Here is an 18,240-nt window from a genome sequence, read left to right on the forward strand (position 1 = left end):
GTTGAACTCGTCTATTTTAAGTAATACAATTTAACAGTTTTTTAGATTTAGTTTCGTAAAAAGGACTATCAATTTAGCGATGGGTAAAATCATCACATTTATTCAAGGAAATTGTGTAGATATTGTGTAAGGAAGAGTCCAAAAAAGCACTGGAATGAAGCCATCATAGTTCCAAGGAAGAAACAGTCGGGTCAGTTGCTCTGTGCAATATTGCTCATGACGCTCCGGTGCACCAGGTGCGAAACAGCTGAATGGATGACATGTCAGGTCATGCCCCACTGATGCCACAAACAGGATGACAAATCCTCCAGACCTCATCCGAAAAACGGAGCCGCTGTCCCTCCCAGCCAATTCCATACTTGAGATAATACAAGAAAGCCTAGGCTAAGTCGTAAGGCTGCCGATGAGCTTGACGTGACACGAGACCGAGAGCTGTCATTGGCAGCTAATAAAGCATCAGTGAGCCAGAGCTGCAGATTCCGCGTTTTTCAAAATCCGAACCACTTCCTCACCTCTTCACAAGATAACTGGAGCTCTGTGTGTAACGACACTTTCACATTTCATTGGTTCATTAATGTCACCTTCACTATGCTGTGCGTGCGTGTGCGTGCGTGTGCGTGTGCGTGTGTTAAAAAGAAAATTAAAAAGAATTCCTCTGGAACTGGTGTCGTGAGCCACGGACCCCTTGCCGAGCTCAGACCTCACGTTCCCACGAGCAGTACCCCACGAGGAGGTGTCTCGGGGACGAACTCAAGTACTCCGAACGTTCTGGAGCCCTGGTAAGTTCTACTGAACTTCCAGCCCAGTCTCGAAGTGAAGGGTGTGATGCAAATCTGGTATTCGATGTCCTGTATTCAATGTATTCCTCTAAAGAATCTTTATCACTTATGATTATAGTAAGATATACTTTATTATAATCAATCAAAATAATAGAGTTATACAGATTACAGTGTAAATATCATCTTTCAGTTTGCTGATAACATGCAAGTTACATATACCCCTTTAGCTCTTTCTAATTTACCTTTCCACCATGATGTTTAAAAGTCAAGGTACACCCCTCAAATACCCATCATCCTCTTTGGCCTTTACCTTATCTTATGGCTCCCCCTTCACGGAGATAAAAGCTACTGAACTTCCATTAATACAATGGGTACGAACACCCCTAAAGTCTACTACTTATTTATATCGTATATATTAGTATCTTACTAAAAAATAAAAGACATAAAAATGAAAGGAAACTTAAAATGTATTACTTCTATGTACTACTTTTCCTACTTTTACAAGTAATATAGATTATAATTACCACCCATGCCCTAAATATAGCCATCTCGTTTTCTGTGGGATTTGATCCCTCCTCCTTGCTGTTGATGAGCTCTTTGAACAGCTGCATTGGTTTGGGAATCTGGGGCAGGATCAGGACCCAGACTTTCGAAAGACGTGACTTTGCACTTCGTATTTCTCCTGCCTGTTGTATGGGATGTGCACTGGTATGTCTTCGAACACGTCGGGGGTTTTGCAGTGCTGCCGCAGCATATGCCTCTCCTCACTGACACTGAGGTTAGGGGGGGAGGCTTCAGGTTCTTGCGTGGGTCCAGCAGGAAGGTGTTCTGTAGCGTGGAGGAACCCCGTGTCCCGTCTGTTGGCCTCCAGGTGCAGTTCACAGCTCGTAGATATCTTGTGAGGCAAAATTCTAAGATCCCACCCTAAGGTCTAAAAGCTTATTCCTTATATATCTTTTTTTGCATACAAAAGTTTACCATTTTGATAAGAAATGTCCCCAATATTTCAAGCGGGAAGACATTTATCTCTTATGTAACTTGTTTTTTTAATGACCATATTCATTATTTCTGTTTTTCCAACTGTCATTTTCTCATACCTCAAAAGAAATTTCCCCAATATTTTATCTCATGTGCCCCTCCGGTTTGGGAATTTCCACCATCTTAATATACGAGTGGAAAAACACACTATTCATCACTGGTATTTGTCTCCCTGTCATAATCTCTCCTTGGACTCTCTCCAAACTTTGACTTCATACAAGCCAGAAGTTAGTGCCCTCCACCATCTCCACCAACCTCTCCGCGGCGCCTTAAGCGATCTACAAAGGACATCCAGCCAATAGCTGAGTGTAAATCATCCCCCAACTTCTTCTATAGTCAGTCCTTTGAATCTATCCGATAAATTATTTGTGCTATAATCAGGAAGGCCCTTGAAGCCTCTTAATCTTCTTTCGGTATTGACATCCCTTCCGTTTTCCTTATTTTTTTGTTTTAGCCAGGCATTGTGCCCCTCCCCTGTAGGGTTGGGGTATTCTCAGTCAGAACTTTAACCTTGCTCCTTAAAACCCTAAATCTAAGTCCCCCGACTTCAGACTCCTCTACTGACAAGTATGGCTGCTCATTATCTCTGAACCACATATTTTTCTTCTTAGGCGCGTTCTTACTACCACCTCGATGGCGTGTGCGAGGGGTTAACAATGCATTCCTTCCAAACCCATCCCCCGTCAATCTCTCATCAGGGGGGCCTAGGGCCGGGTCCTCGATACTGGTTTAGATTGTGCTGTGGATGCCTTCAGAATCTCTGCCATTTATTGCATCAAATTATTAGCATTGGTCTAAGTCGCCACCTGAAGAGTGAAGTGAGTTTTATTTACATGCATATTCCACATAACCTTCCCGTTCACTGGAAAGCCCAGGTATAAAGTATGCATGTGGAAGGCATTCTGTAGTGCTGCTTTGGCAGCAGACCTGGGTCTCTGTCCGATACGTTCGGGCAGGGCACATCATGCCCAGCAGCATGCCGGAAGCCACCGGAAGCCTTCTGCAGTGACTGGCCCCGTGTTGGAGAAGTCACTGAGTGTGGCACCTTCAAGAGAAAAACTTTGGATTAAGGGCAATGAGAGGGCTGAGTATTCGGGGGCCCATTAGCCACACTTACGTAGACATATTCTAACAGTGGATCTGACCCAGACCCTGTGGGATGCTGACTTTGCATCTTAATCAAGTCCAAGGATGATGAACTTCAACATTATTATTATTCAAAAAGGACAACATTTTTCATGCCTGTCCATAGCGCTTGCTCAACTTTACTTCCCAGCAATCTTGTTCATTGGGAATGTCAGTGCTGAATGAATAAATATCTTGCAAAGATATCTTGCAATTTCTGAGACTATACATATTTAACTATACCTTGGGCTGGGTTCCTTCCCAGACTCCTATTTCAGCCTAGGAGTTGACCTGAAAAGGTACAGAGGAATGTCCAGTTACATTAAACCTTTCATTATTTTTAAGTGTCTTCATCAAACCAGGAATATGCAAAGCACATATTATTTATCTTTTCAGCTTTGACCAGTCTGGCCCTTCTCCTCTCATTAACAATGTTTTTTGGACACAGAACTGCTGCTTACTGTATTTTTTTTTGGTTTTTGCACCATTCTCTACAAACTTTAGAGACTATTTTGCGTGACAAAGGCAAGCGATCAGCAATTTCTGAGATCCTCAAACCACCCTGTCTGGCATCAACAACCATTCCACAGTCAGTCACTTCTGCCCTATTCGGACATTTGGCCTGAAAAACAGCTGAAGCTCTTGATCATATCTCCATGCTTTTATGCATTTAGTTGCTGGCACATGATTGGATGATAAAATATTTGCAATAACACACTAGTGTACATATCTACCCAATAAATTGCTCACTGAGTGTATATGATTTTTGATATTTTTAAAAATGCAAATAGGTGAGAAATACAAATTTCAGACCAGGGTTGTTATGATGATGATTATTCTTCAACTGCAGGAGTGGAGTTTTTTTCTTTAGCCAAACACAACAAATATCAAACAATACAATCCAAAGTCGAATGCCAACAACCCATTTTCTAAAATAAGAATAGGGGTGGCATTTAAAAAATAAAAACCATTAAAAATAATAATACTTCATGCTAAATTAAATATGACACCACCTTTCAAGATGATTGATCGATACAAGATTTAGAGAGGCTTTATTTAGAGATCTTACTTTCTTTAAACCTGACAAAATATTTAGCCTGTTAAGAGTAGGATTTTTGGAATACTTTTTAAATGTGTTCTCTTACTCCCTTGCTTTACATTACCAGTGACTGTTACGATGTTCAGTATGTCATTTTAATGACATATTTGAGATCTTACACCAGTGGTCCTCACTCCTGGCCCTGGAGAGCTGTAGGACATGCTGTTTCTTTTGTCACTCGGCACTTAGTTGAACAATTAAAGCAGTTAGTTACACAGTTAACTCACCTCACTTGGTTTTTCCGGTCAGAATTGATTTCTGATATTAAGGCGAAAACAGAAATACCATCCCGTAGGTTTTCATTTCAATCGTAATTTGCTACACCTGAATCTACTAATCATCAGCTCAACAAGATCCGATCTGTTGAATGAGCTGTTCTAAGGATGGTGGATCTCCAGGAACAGGGTTGGTTACCACTGCCTTAAAGGGTTAATATGAGCAGTATGTGCCCTCTCTTGATGCCCAGGTGATACTTTGCTCAGGCCAGGTCTGGAGAACAGCCTGTTACTCACACTGGCGGGACACCAGCTGCATCTCCTCGGTTAACTGGGGGATGTTTTCAGTTTGGCACTGAATCATCTGTCCTTAGCTGACACGCCAGTCACGCGTTAGCAATGTTCTGACAGGATACCTGCCAGCAAAACTTTACAACCCAGCCTGCCACCGCACCCTTTACGACATCTCAGTCTCACTGCGGAGTAATTATACGATATATTCTTACAAGATTAACACCTTTCGCTTATGGCTGGATGCCTTTGAAATCCTAGCCTGTCAGCATACAGACGGCATTTCAATATGACTGCGACGTGATTCAGGGCTTGAATTTGAAGTTCGATCAATATTTACTCCCACTTGTGCGCATCGTGTTAACATTTGGACAATGGAGAAAATGAGACTCAGGCAATGACTCTTTCTTTTGATCCATGACAACACAGCTCACAGTACAGCTAAGCCTCTGTGCAAATAGATTACACGAAGGAACATACAGTGGAATCTATTCTCTGCTGTCATTAGGGCTTCTTTAAGTCTTTATATTAGATATATATAATTGATTATATTGGAATGATATGATACATCAATGGAAATAAAAAAACAAGGGGAGCCATTGGCATGGTAATTTGTTTACACATCCCAGCATTCATTACGACAGATCAGTTAGTCATGTCCTGGCACACGCACATACACGCACGCACGCACACAACATACGCTCTCCCACAGAAACACACACTCTCACACACTCTCACACACTCTCACACACTCTCACACACTCTCACACACACTCACACACACTCACACACACTCACACACACTCACACACACACTCACACACACACTCACACACACTCACACACACTCACACACACACACACACACACACACACACACACACACACACACACACTCACACACCTGTGATTCCCTTAAGTCCTCTGAGATATCCATCAATGTATTGTGTCTTTCCACAGAAAGACTTAATCAGGACGAGTTGCCCCAGGACAGCAGGTTTGGGTCTCAGGATGTCAGGCAGTGTTAAAACAATGTACTGAAGCAGTAGAAGGGAGAGTAAAGGAGCCATTTTGCCACAATAGATGTGGTTCAGTTCCTACAGGAAGCCGCAGGTTCTAATCTAAAGTGTTACATGAAAAGGCATCAGCAGGCCAAACTGAAGAGCAGGTCATTTCCCCATCTGGAGACATTAAGGACCTCAACAACATGGCTGCTGGGTGGTAAGACACTATTAATAGTGTCACCCAGGGAAGGAGGGTTTCAGATGGTTCTCATATCCGTGTACTATTCCAACACAATGCTATACTACAATAGTACACTCAATACATTGTGCAAGCTGCATATTTAGTGTACTATTCAAACACAGTAGTACACTACAATAGTACACAACATTGTGTGAGCTGCATATTTCTCATGCCCATGTACTATTCCAACAATTACTACACTATACAAACACACTCACAGTGGTGTGCAAGCTGCATATTTATGACCAGATGTACTAAGCCTTTTGCGACCATTGTCACACACACATATGAGCCATTCTGCACAGGTAACATGCGTCGCATGTATCATCACGGGGCTAGAATTATTTATAGAGTGTATATCTACTCCACGCATTGCACGATGCGCTTCTGTCCTTACTGCATATGCATTTAAGGGTGGGTTGCGCAAATAAACGGTGGGGATATTGTAAGTGTGGATGATTATGTATTCCGTTCCGAATACAAAAGTTCAAAATTCACGCAATTACACAGGGTCGAATTCTGCATAAGATATCTCCGCGTCTAAAGAGAAGGGGTAAACTGAGGTGCAAGACAGACACAGATCAAGGCTTCGAAGAGGCACTGAAATAATCTTTGCAACAAGAATCACACTATTTAAATCCACAGAGAATAACAGATTATTAATAGTATCTATTAATTAATTATTGCAGCCAAGCAATAATTAAGGCTTGGTGTTTGTCACAGAAAATATTTTTTAAATAATGTATTAAATTAACCAATATCTCATGTGAAGCAGTGGGTAATGACTGAAATAACACGCTCAACCAAAGTGACAGTCACTGAGTAGGCTAAATGCAACAATATGCTGTTTTAATCGCTGTTGTCCATTTCGGAAACAGTGTGTGAGATTTCTTTTGATAAATTATCCTCCAAAGCAACTGCGAAAAGGAAACGGGGAATTAAAAGGACAGCCATAAAAATAGAAAATCACCTGGGACTTCTGTAACAAACACCCAGACATACACATAATTACGCTTATTATTACTCCAATTACGCTCCAGTTCAAATATAAGATGACGTCCCCATATGACTGGATACGCAATGGGTACGCTTTTACTTGGCAGCCGATACATGCATATTGCCACACGCAGTGAATATATTCAATGCACTAAACATGCCTTTTAACTGCAACTTTTAAGGTCGGCCTCTTTCACAAAATACGTTTTGTAGGCAGTCCCTTTCGCTGATTGCGTAAATAACTGTAGCCTTCCTAAATAACAGGTTAATTTAAGCTATACTGCGAGTGCACCAACACACCCTCGTCAAGCCGCATTTTGCGCTGCGAGTTTTATGCACGTAAATCTGCCCCCAAGTGTACTTTTCAAAAACAATAGCGCACTACAATAGTGGACCACAAGCAGCCTACTTACTGTACCATTCCAAAACTCTTCAGAGAAGTGGAATTGGATGCACTCATATGCTTCCTCCAAAATTAATGGTGACGTCGCAGTAGCAATGAGACGGGCCTATGGACGCTATTTAAGGAGGAAAACAAAAACATCGCTGCACCAGTGAACCAGGGATGTTTGTGGACATACTGAACGTTCCTATTTAATCTGAATACATATGTATTATGCTCTGCACTGAGGACCACCGAATTACACTCGCACTGAATACTTCCCCAAATTCAAGATATTACCAATGTCATTTTCTGCCCATTTTAATCATGATTTATTACTTTAATAAAGAGTAGATAATGCACATCAATTATTTTTATATTTACCAAGTTTTCTATCCTAAGGTAACTTTGAACTAACTTTTGTAAATGTTTTAAAATCTGTTCCTGAGTTTGAGCAATTGTGGCCAGCTCTATAAAAAAAAATCAATCACATTGACACCTAAACATATTTTGAGACTGTAAGCTTTCTAACGATACCAACGTGAATATCAAGGAAGTTGTGTCCCGTTTAATTTGGAGCACCACCGAACCGTGTTTTTGAGAAATAGGCTAAGTTTCGAGGCGACAGTTAGGTGAGACTGGGAGACTACTGACATTGGACTAACGAAACTCCAGTGTTACCTTCACTTGGAAATCTTGCATTCAAAAGCTTAAAAACTATATTTTTACTCGTTCTACAAAATTGAGATATCGTTCTACAAAATTGAGATGAAAACCTAAAACAGCCAAAAATTAACATTTCTATATGAACATCGATTCATGTGAAATTAGCCGTCCCGACTTGATTATGACAGAATGGGTCATAGTTGAGGACCCCGTACATTGAGCTGATTGTGAGACTGCAGTGCGAGGTGCACTGTTCGGATAGAGCAGGTGGCATTAGGAGTTATGGGACCGTTTGGAGGAGCAGGGATTCGCTGTCTATTCAGCCCCCCTTAGCCCAGATTTGATCTGGCCCCGGGAATCATTAATGTGATCATTCACAGACTCAACAATGAAGGTTTGTACGGTGGGTGCACTGTAGATAGGTATAGAAGTGGGGAGGTTCTGGGGTTTAACGGAAGGTGCCGGACATTATGGGATGGGTTGAGCGGGGAGTAAAATGCTGCTGGGACCCACAATAAGGTGCAGCAAGTCATGAGGAGTTAGAGGAATGTTCTCAGGAGCTTGGGAATAGAGCCAAGGAAAAAGACTGATTTTGTCTGAGGATTATTCTACATCCTGGTTCATGAATAAAGCCTGCCAATACTGCACCATTAAAATCCCATTAAATTAGTCAAATTTCAAAACCCAGCCCAGCTGGTTTCATACCGGGAGAGAAATCTGACAGATTGAAAGCATCGTTCTTTCACACACTCAAAAAAGGACCCATAGGTAGCAAAAACAAATGTCAAACGGAGCATTATAATAGATTGAAGAGTGTTCCAGCATTTTAAATCAACTTTAAGCGCTGCAAAATAATAATATTGATGATAAATTGTGGCGGCACGGATGGTGCAGTGGGTAGCACGGCCCCTCACAGCAAGGAGGTCCTGGGTTTGAATCCCGGTCGGCTGGGGCCTCTCTGTGTGGAGTTTGCATTTTCTCCCCATGTCTGCGTGGGTTTCCTCTGGGTACTCCGGTTTTCTCCCACAGTATGAGTGTGTGAGTGAATGGTGTGTGTGCCCTGCGATGGACTGGCGACCTGACCAGGGTCCAGGGTCCAGGGCTAGGATTCCTGCCTTTTGCCCAATGTATGCTGGGATAGGCTCCAGCCCCCCTGCAACCCTGTTCAGGATAAGCGGGTTAAGATAATGGATGGATGGATGATGACTTGTGTATTGCGGAAACTCTTCTCACTCAATATGACAGGGTGCACTTGGGGCCATCTAGTACTTCATCTTCCAACTTCTCTGTAGTCTGAATGTGGTGGAGCGAGGACTGACTGACAGGAGTGAAAAGTGTTTGTGACAACTGTCGGGCGGATCACCTTTTGTTTGGCCTCTTGATACAAGTAAGCTTTCGTCACCTGCTGAATCCGAGACACTGTACACCTGACGCCCGCGGGGAGAAATGGCACAGAGGGACAAGGCAGGCTTTAGGCAGAACATCCATAAAAAACACAGAATCCGACCTCCGCTCTGTAAGTATAACCAAATGCAGAAAGAACTCTAAAGATGTTAAAGATGTATATATGTTCCCACCTACAGCATGAGGTCTGAGTACTTGAGTACAATACGATGGACCCAGGACTCTGACCTTCTTATAAATGAGTTTTTCACCATTGGTGCGACATTTGAAATCGTTTTAACCCAGCAGGTGAATCTCTAACAACACCACTTACCCTCAGCTCAATTAAAATTTGAAACTGAAATGCATAAAATGTGACAAGTCATGCCCCTACTTCACTGAAGGGGAAGAAACTAGCAGGTTATGGACCGCAATAATAATTCAAGGTGAGTTTGGAAAAGCAATTCAATTTCCCAAAATAACCTGTAAACATAGCACACACCCAAATGTTAATGAGGTGCAAATCAACAGCGCATGTTAGAAAGACTGCACACTATCTTTGCCCTTTCATTTATATGCCAGATGCCAGATAAACTAAGAAGCAAAGAGATGTTCTTCCTTTTGAAGGTTTGAGAAACTGAACGCGGTAATTACATTGACAGAAGTTCGCTAGGCACTGAACTTTACAATCCTTGTGCCCCATCCATTAAAAACAATCATAAAATACACAATTTCTTGAATATTATTTTGGTTTTATTCGATTGACTCAGATTTTGTATTCCAAGAAGGATATTTCACATGTTCACAGCACTTTCTGACAAACCTTTGGCTTTGCAATGATGGGTATCTGAGCTTATTGTGTGGTTTCTGTCTGAAGCAAGAGACCACGCCTCAGGTAACTCCAAAGCAACTTGTCCAGCGAAGTAATGATTGACCGTCTGCGCCAATCAAAAACATACAATAGAAATGTTCCTTCAAGCCCACGAGAAATGTATGTCCTGCATATGCTGCTGCCTACAGCTAATTTAGAATCATCAGTTAAGTTTTTAGTTCATGGTATCAAAATTAATTTAAATGTGCATTGCAGGTTTTCAAACTGGTTTAAAGCACTTTGATCTGGCTCCATTGTTCTGTACTTAGCCAAACCTTGCACACAGGTAGTGCCATATCCCACAACCTTGCAGTAGGCAAACAGAATCAGTTCCTTCTACTTTTCCCTGTCAAAATGTAAACTATAAGATTGCCCCCTGCTGGTTTGAATAGGTAATTATGCAGAAGATGAGACAAATATTTAGTTATGCCTGAAAATTGGCTGTATATTCTGCATCACGTCAACGTTGGCTGGCCCTGAACTAATGCAATTATACACATCACACAATTCAACTCGATTGACATTTTCAGTGGTCCAATGTGGCATTTGAGAGGCAAATATTTAAAAAGCTCATGTCTCCTACTCTTAAAAAAAATACAAATATATGACAAATCAACCGACCTGCGTCCTTGGTTCACTGCTTAGAAAATATTATTAAATATAATGAACTGCCATATTCAGCAATGTACCAGAACATTGCAGGGCCAGCCCCTGCGTCAGGATCATTCATTTCATTTTCTCAATACTTTTCATCTGTAGCTTCAGCAGAAGTAATCCATACTGTCCCTCATACCTTTGCATTGCAGATGTCCAAATAATGTCCTATAGCAAAATGTAATTCGGTAGACATTCCAAGCAACATAGAAATCCAAACTGCAGTTAGTTTGGCCTGGCTCTTAATTACTGTTCAGTTTTTAAATGTCCTAATCTAGAAAGTTTTGAAACGTTAGTAATAATAAGTAGATGGTTGAAATGAATAGTGTCCAATTACCATGGACTATTTGAAGTCTACAGTAGATGCAACTAAATGAGAACACTGAACACTAGACAGCCTCATGATAATGTAATGACAATCAAGCAGTGAGCTACTTCAGCAGACTTAATACACTCATACATTGAATGAGAATGTACTGCATTTACACAGCACCGGTCAGCTTAAGAAGCTTTACAGCGATGGATGGAAGTCATTACAAATACACACAGCACGCAAGTTTACACGCATCGCAACAGGGCCATTCCATGCCAACTCCAGGAGGTTGAACCACAGCACCTCTTCTTTTTCTGTGCATTGATAGACAATTATGAGATATAAAATTCCTGAAAATCTGAGCTTCGTACTTCTTTTTAGAGCCATTTTAAGTTTGCTGGGTGTCGCAATGAACTGTTGGAATGACCCAACATTAATCAAATTCAAGTTCTTCAACACTGAGCTCCTACAGTATTGAAATGTATTCTTGACTGAATCCAGGACATGAATTGGGATCAAAGTTCCTCTTTTGCAACTGCAGGAGGAATGTTAGCAATGCCTTCTGGGGCAATATCAGACTTGCTAGTGCCACATGACCCTCCATCATGTTCCTCCAAACGTATTCAGAGAAACACCATAACCTCCAGCCCTGATGGCCTGCTGACTGTGTTGCAAACTTCATTGACTAAAAGGTCATTGAGTAATGCAGAGCAAAGTGCTGTGTTATGTGTCTGCCGTGATAAACCTAAAAATGATTTATATCGCAATCCCTGTTTCTGGTACTGTGTATTTTGTTACAGGGTTTGGGTATGCTTGCTAGAATATGGCAGAAATGTAGTTGTGGAAAATTACGACTGGCTATGGGGGTTTTTTTAATAACACTCACTTGTTCCAACACCTGCTTTTCTGCTTTTATTCATTTTGTGTGAATATGATTAAGATAGCGACTGAAGGCAAAGTGAATGATTCTGTACATCTGGTGGAAATGACAATGATAACCTTTCTGTTTTCACTGGTCAATTACCACATTACCTGTGGCACAAAGACTCACTCACTCCGCAAAAGAAGGAAGTAGAGAGAGGCTGCGAGCAGAAATGGTCCTCCAAAACACTTAGACACTGTAGAAAAATGTATTCAAAATCAAGAACGGAAATCCTTCAAGTATTCAGACCCTTAATTCAGTACTTTGCAGAAGCCACTTTGGCAGCAATTACATCTTCTTGGGTAAGTCTCTACAAGCTTTGCACATCTGGATTTGGGACGTTTATCCCATTCTTCCCGGCAGATCTCCTCAAGCTCCCTCAGGTGGGATGAGAAACATCTGTGAATTGCCATCTTCAGGTCTCTCCACAGACGTTCTATGGGGTTTCATTGGGCCACTCAAGGACAGTCAGAGACTTGTCCTAAAGTCACTCCAACATTGCCTTGGCTGCATGCTTTGGGTCATTGTCATGCTGTAAGGTGAACCGTCCAATCAACTTCTAGATAGAGTATATCTCAATAATAATTAAAGCAAGAAAAATGTACTGTCTGCCATGTAATGTAATATTGTCACTGTCAAGATGTACAAGTAAGGTTTTGCCAAATGCACAAAAAAATGTGTGCAAAAAAAAGTGATGGGTCTGAATATTTTCTGAAGCCACTGTATTTCTCCAAGTGCTTTCAATTAGATCTAACAAAGATGTTATGTTATTGTTATGACACAATTACAGCTCTCTACAATAAGCAAAATACATCTTTATGATGATAGCACGATTTCTTAACTGTTATTGGTAAAGTTTCCAAACCCACTGTGAAGTTTTTTTTCTTCAAATTACTGCAGTCTTGTTTGGAAAGAGAACTCCTGGTTTTTGATACAACCTTGATTGCAACTTGAGAGCACAGACCTATCCTTCACGCACAGGGCATCACGGGGTCACAGTCTTCATCTGCCAGGAATCTCAGAGTGGTACTTGGCAACAAACTATCATTGTGGCAGTTTGCCCGACATGCAGATTCATCTGCCGTCTATGCTACTGTAACTCCCTCCTTGCTGGCCTCCCAGCCTCTACAATCAGACCTTGTCTGATCTACAACCACCTATGACTCAACATTGCTCCCCTGACCATTATTAGATAACCTATGGTTTTTGGACCTGTAAAATAAGTTACTTATAGAGTGGCACTTTCTTTATTTGTTAGGTTAATATTGTACAATGAGTGCCTGTGCCTTCTTGGTGATACTGCATTTTTATATTCCCGAATGTTACACTGATGTTCTACACCTTCATATGTTGGTCTGGATAACAGCACCTGGCAAATAATGTATGTAATATATTGTCGGCCATGTAATGCCACAATAAGCCACAATAAGATCCGCAAAGCCGTTGGGCCCTTGAGCAAGGCCCTTAACCCTGCATTGCTCCAGGGGAGGATTGTCTCCTGCTTAGTCCAATCAACTGTATGTCGCTCTGGGTAAGAGCGTATGCCAATAATGTAATGTAATGTAATATCATCACTGTCGAGATGTACAAGACAGGTTTTACCAAATAGTCAAAAGACCAGTAGGACCGGGGGTTAATGGAACTTTGTACTTTCATCAGTGCAAAGCAACAAACCTCCCCAATCAAACCGCTGTGGCACCTGAGGAAGCAGGCCCCTCTACATTTCAACCTGAATTTGGCATAGTTGATTCTACCAATTAGCAGCTTGATTAAATATTTAGCTGTTGAATGAGGTGTGCTTGTTTGGGTTGAAGTGAAAATATAGCCCTGATATATAGCGGTTTGGAAATGTCACTGCAGTTCTACCATTTCGACACCAGATGAAGCCATAGAGCCTAAAGATTTAGGTGGCCATCTTGATAGGCTCAATGAAGGAGTTCAGCCTCCATCTTATGAGAATTAAGTCACAAAGGATGAAACAAATTTCAAGCATGCAGCAAATATTACTGGTCCAGTTACTAAAGACAGTAACATAGCCCGCACAGTGGTAAAGAGTAGCATACAATTCACACAATTTACACCTCATTACCCCACATCACTACATCACAGGTGCAGGTTGGGAAGCATAGCCGGCTTGCTAATTTCATAACCGAGCCTCTGAAATACACAAAATCACTCCCGAGTATGAGCACGCCTGGTCCGTTTTTATACCCGTAATCCTGCTTCAAGGGTAGGAGTGAAATGTTAACACTGATCCAGGATCAGGTGCTACGGGGCAAACCATTGAAGATCAAGCAGGAAGCGTCTGCATTGTCCGACGATTCGAAAGTTCCCTAGTACAACTAGGACTGCGTAGCGTTTTAATTAAATTGATTGATAAGCATTTGGCGTGTTTAAATTCAGTACTCGTTCATTTTAAAACATACATATTAAGAGATCTAATTTCGATAAAATGTATGTTATTTTTGCCCAGTTTTTATTTATTTATTTAAGCATGTGTACAGCCATGCAGCCAGGCTATAAGTGACCCGTTTAAGTTAACCGGCAAAAACTAAATTAATTTAACATTCTAGTTTACATCCGTTTAGTTATATGGCAGCAAAATTTAGTACATTGATAAGGTCTGCATAAAATACGAAATACATTTCAATAATGCATTATGCAAGAAACAAATCTTATCGGTGTGACTTTGTTTCCTCCGTGTCTGTGTGCATCAGAACTCCGTGGGCGGACACGTTCTAGTTAGATAACTAGATGACAGGATTGCTTGCTAAGCGTGTTTGCTAACCACATTCCTTTTGTAACAGTCCGTTTAAAGGGATTTGTCTTATTCTAGCGATATTTGATGATTCTTTCGTTGATAGCGTGCACATTCTGAACTTGTGAAGAGAAACACGAGGGTGCAATGGATACTTTTACACAGTTTGCAAACCAGAGCCAAGGAAGGGATCGCATTTTCAGGTGAGTTTGGTTTCCTAGGAAGTTGTGGGTACATGCCAACAAATTCTCAACTAGCTTGCAATTAGAAAATTCATTCGATTTTTCTTGAAAAGCTAAGTTTGATACAAGAGATCATGTCACTGCCACGCCCCCCTGTTTATAGGTCTTGTGTCGAGCACGTTCTCTCAAGCAAAACATGATTCGACTTGAGTGCCTTAGCTTAGGCCAAGTTTTAAAATCTATCGAGAGGAACGGCAAGAACTGCTATTGCACGAATTAATTTGTTGATTAATAAACTGGTTTACACCGTGTTTGCGCCATATTGCTGATAAATCTTACCGTTTTCTTTCAGGGCAACACAGTATGCATGTGCTTTTGTTAAATATTTACTGCGGAATAAGTCCGCAAGAAAAGAACTACTGAAGAAGCTCCAAACTCTAGAGTCCAACATGAGTTCAGGAAGGAAATGTAAGTCACAATACTTGCTGGAAAGCATATGAGTAGCTCACTGTAAGCTTCCATTTATATATACAAACAGCAATGGTTATCAACATTTACTTTTCATTTAAAATAGTAAATATTCTTGATATGTAGCAGTACTGTGGTGCATTTTATAAAAGCATGTGTTTTCATGATTGTAGAGCAAGCATATTTGTAGGATAGCCTAAATTAAAAACTCATCCTTTTGTGTTGTCGTTTCAAGTGTTCCGCCTTGGAAATACTGTGAGCTCCGTCCAAGCGGCCAGAAGAACAATGCAACTCTCAGACCCAGTGCTACGCCTTTGCCTTACCGTGGCCAACCTCAACCGGGCCCTCTATTTCATCTGCGACAACGTGTTGTGGGCAAGGACCGTCGGGCTCGTTCGTGACCTCGACAAGGAGCGCTGGAGCTTCAACGCCTCTCGTTTGTACTTCCTGTCTTTGGTCATGAGTCTCACGCGGGATGCCTATGTAATCGCGCAGATCATGGTGCAGAAAGCGCGAGACAGGCAGTACCAGCAGAAAGTCCACCAACACCTTAACGAACAACAAGATGTGGCCTGCGTCATTATTCCGGAGCTTGACGCTTTTTTATTCCTGTTATACGAGAGCCTCAAAACCCACCCCCAAGTTGTTCTTGACACCTTGAAAAATGTATGCGACCTCTTTATACCAATGGACCGACTGGGTATATACCAGACCAATGCTGGTGTGGTTGGGTTCTGTGGTCTTGTGTCATCCCTTTTGGGCATACTGTCACTCCTGAAGCCTGGTTTGAGAATTAAACCTTGATCGCATGACCATGCCTGGTGAAGAGACCACTGGGATTTGTAGTCAAAACACTGGAGTCAAAACAAGCATAAGACATTCAGGTCATAACTAATATTTGTCTTTCTCAGGCCTGCTGTAATACAGTCTCGCAGTAGCTCCAGTGGACTCAACCGATAGAGAGGGAACCATGGAATTAGATTTATTTGCAGGACTTTAGTGCTCAGAAGGTAGTGATAGCTAGCACTGCCAGTCGTATGCATCTCACTGACAGGGGAATAGAAGGTGAAAAGCTTACTGTCTTACTAGAAACATAAGAAACCGAAATCCGATACTGTGAAACTTCATATTCAGAGACTGCACTGTAGAACTGGGTTTCCCAAACCCCTTTGTCTATATCTCCATCTGATGACTCATTACCTGAATTAGATGGTGAGATTGGTATGTATTTTTACACTTTCAACTTACATGGAAATGTGGTAATCTTACAGATTTCTGTATAACCTTTTGCCGTTTAGTGCAATATACATATGTAATAATTTTGATGATCACAGTATTACCAAGGACGAGTAAACCAAAACGGGTGATTTCATCTGGACCCAGTTTGGGAAACTCATTCTGAGTGCAGCACAATGTGTCAGTTACATACACTGTCATTATTTACACTTGGGTTATTCTGCACAGATTCTACCTCCAGACAGCAGCATCTTTTATTGATCAGCAATATCTTCTACAGTACCATGGTTTGAACACTATAACAAATCAATGCAACATTTTTTCTTATCTGACACAATGTGTAAGTAGTTCATCACATCTTCTAATGTATGTCTTCTAATGTATTTATTATCATCAGGATATTCACCATTGTGTGGCCCCTGCTCTTGTACTCAAAGCTGTCAAATTAACCTGTGAAACAGTGATGCAGTAATGTAGATGTGCACTACTCAAAGTAATAAACACCTACAGTATGCAAGTGAACTGCACAAAAATCTGTGAGCTGCAATGCTTCGGTTCTTAAGCACCTTTTATGTATGTTAAGAAAGCCCAAGACCTGTCATTTAAAAGTATGTTTGTATGCTGAGCCGATTTAAAATTCAAATTTCTAGTTTATTTCATTTACAGTGCACATTCTCAGGACTGGTGAGTGTGCTTAGAGAGGTGTAAGAAGGTGATATACAAGGAATTTTCTAACACCAGATGCACTATTACTTAATCAGTCCCCCTCAAGAACCTGGAATGAATCATGCAATTATTGCAGTTGCAAATACTGCAGTTGGTTGACCAAGGTCTTTGATCTTTCTTTTGTGTTGGGGAGACTGGTCTCTTCAAATGTAAGTTCTCATATTTGAGCAGATGGTCAATGCAGTAAACAAGCATCCACTTCAAAACAACTGAACAAACCTCGACCGCGTCACGGCATTACGGATTTATACACGACGTCGGCCCTGTGCAATAACGCAGGAAACGCTGAATCACTTCTGTGATCAGGGTTACTCATCGCGGGCTTTTAGTGCCTTTGAGCCATCTGTAGCGCATCCTTAGAAGAGCACTTACTCGTCCGGGTTCGTCATCCTCAGTGTTCAGCGCGGCATTCTCGGGTGATTCAGCCACTCTCTCACCTTACCCTCTGTCCCTGTTGCACAAGGTCATTCAAACAAGGTTTGCCAGTTTCTAACTCCATAGAACAGATTTTCTCTCTCATATTCCTTCCGGAACTATGCCTTAATCTCTGTAACCCACTGAGTGGGAACGACACGCTCCAATGTCAAGATGACAAACAGGTGTGTGTTACGCAAGCACACGGTCATTCTACACATAATCAGTGCACTTTGCCTTCCCGCACACAACCAACACATACACCCCTGTCCTGTGTAGTGACTGCTCTCCTCCGAATGAAGTCAAATTGAAAGTTGGGCCGACCTTTGTGAAAATGATAACGGCCATTTTCAGCGAGGTTGCTTTAGTTTGGAAAGCCTCTCTTCACAGCCTAGGATATCGGCTAGGAATCATTTCTGCAGCCTGGATTATATCCATACATAAATCACACGATCTGGAATCTGTCATTTGCCCCAG

General features: G+C 41.5%; 2 protein-coding genes across 2 annotated transcripts in view; one reads left to right on the top strand and one right to left on the bottom strand.

The window, feature by feature from the left end:
* plin1 (perilipin 1) overlaps nt 1-15,904 on the bottom strand; it is a 111,440-nt gene extending 95,536 nt beyond the window's left edge. Inside the window, exon 1 of the mRNA XM_061221899.1 lies at nt 15,711-15,904. The gene's annotated coding sequence lies outside the window, so the exon portion shown is untranslated. The remainder of the gene's footprint in view (nt 1-15,710) is intronic.
* On the top strand, nt 14,537-17,158 carry pex11a (peroxisomal biogenesis factor 11 alpha). Its single transcript, XM_061221901.1, has 3 exons — nt 14,537-14,940; nt 15,272-15,387; nt 15,623-17,158. Exons 1-3 carry the CDS (start codon nt 14,885-14,887, stop codon nt 16,189-16,191), a joined length of 741 nt encoding a protein of 246 aa, XP_061077885.1. The 5' UTR covers nt 14,537-14,884; the 3' UTR covers nt 16,192-17,158.
* The last annotated feature ends 1,082 nt before the right edge of the window (nt 17,159-18,240 follow it).

Source organism: Conger conger, chromosome 15 (genome assembly GCF_963514075.1).
Source record: "Conger conger chromosome 15, fConCon1.1, whole genome shotgun sequence".
In the NCBI taxonomy this organism is placed as follows: Eukaryota; Metazoa; Chordata; class Actinopteri; order Anguilliformes; family Congridae; genus Conger; species Conger conger.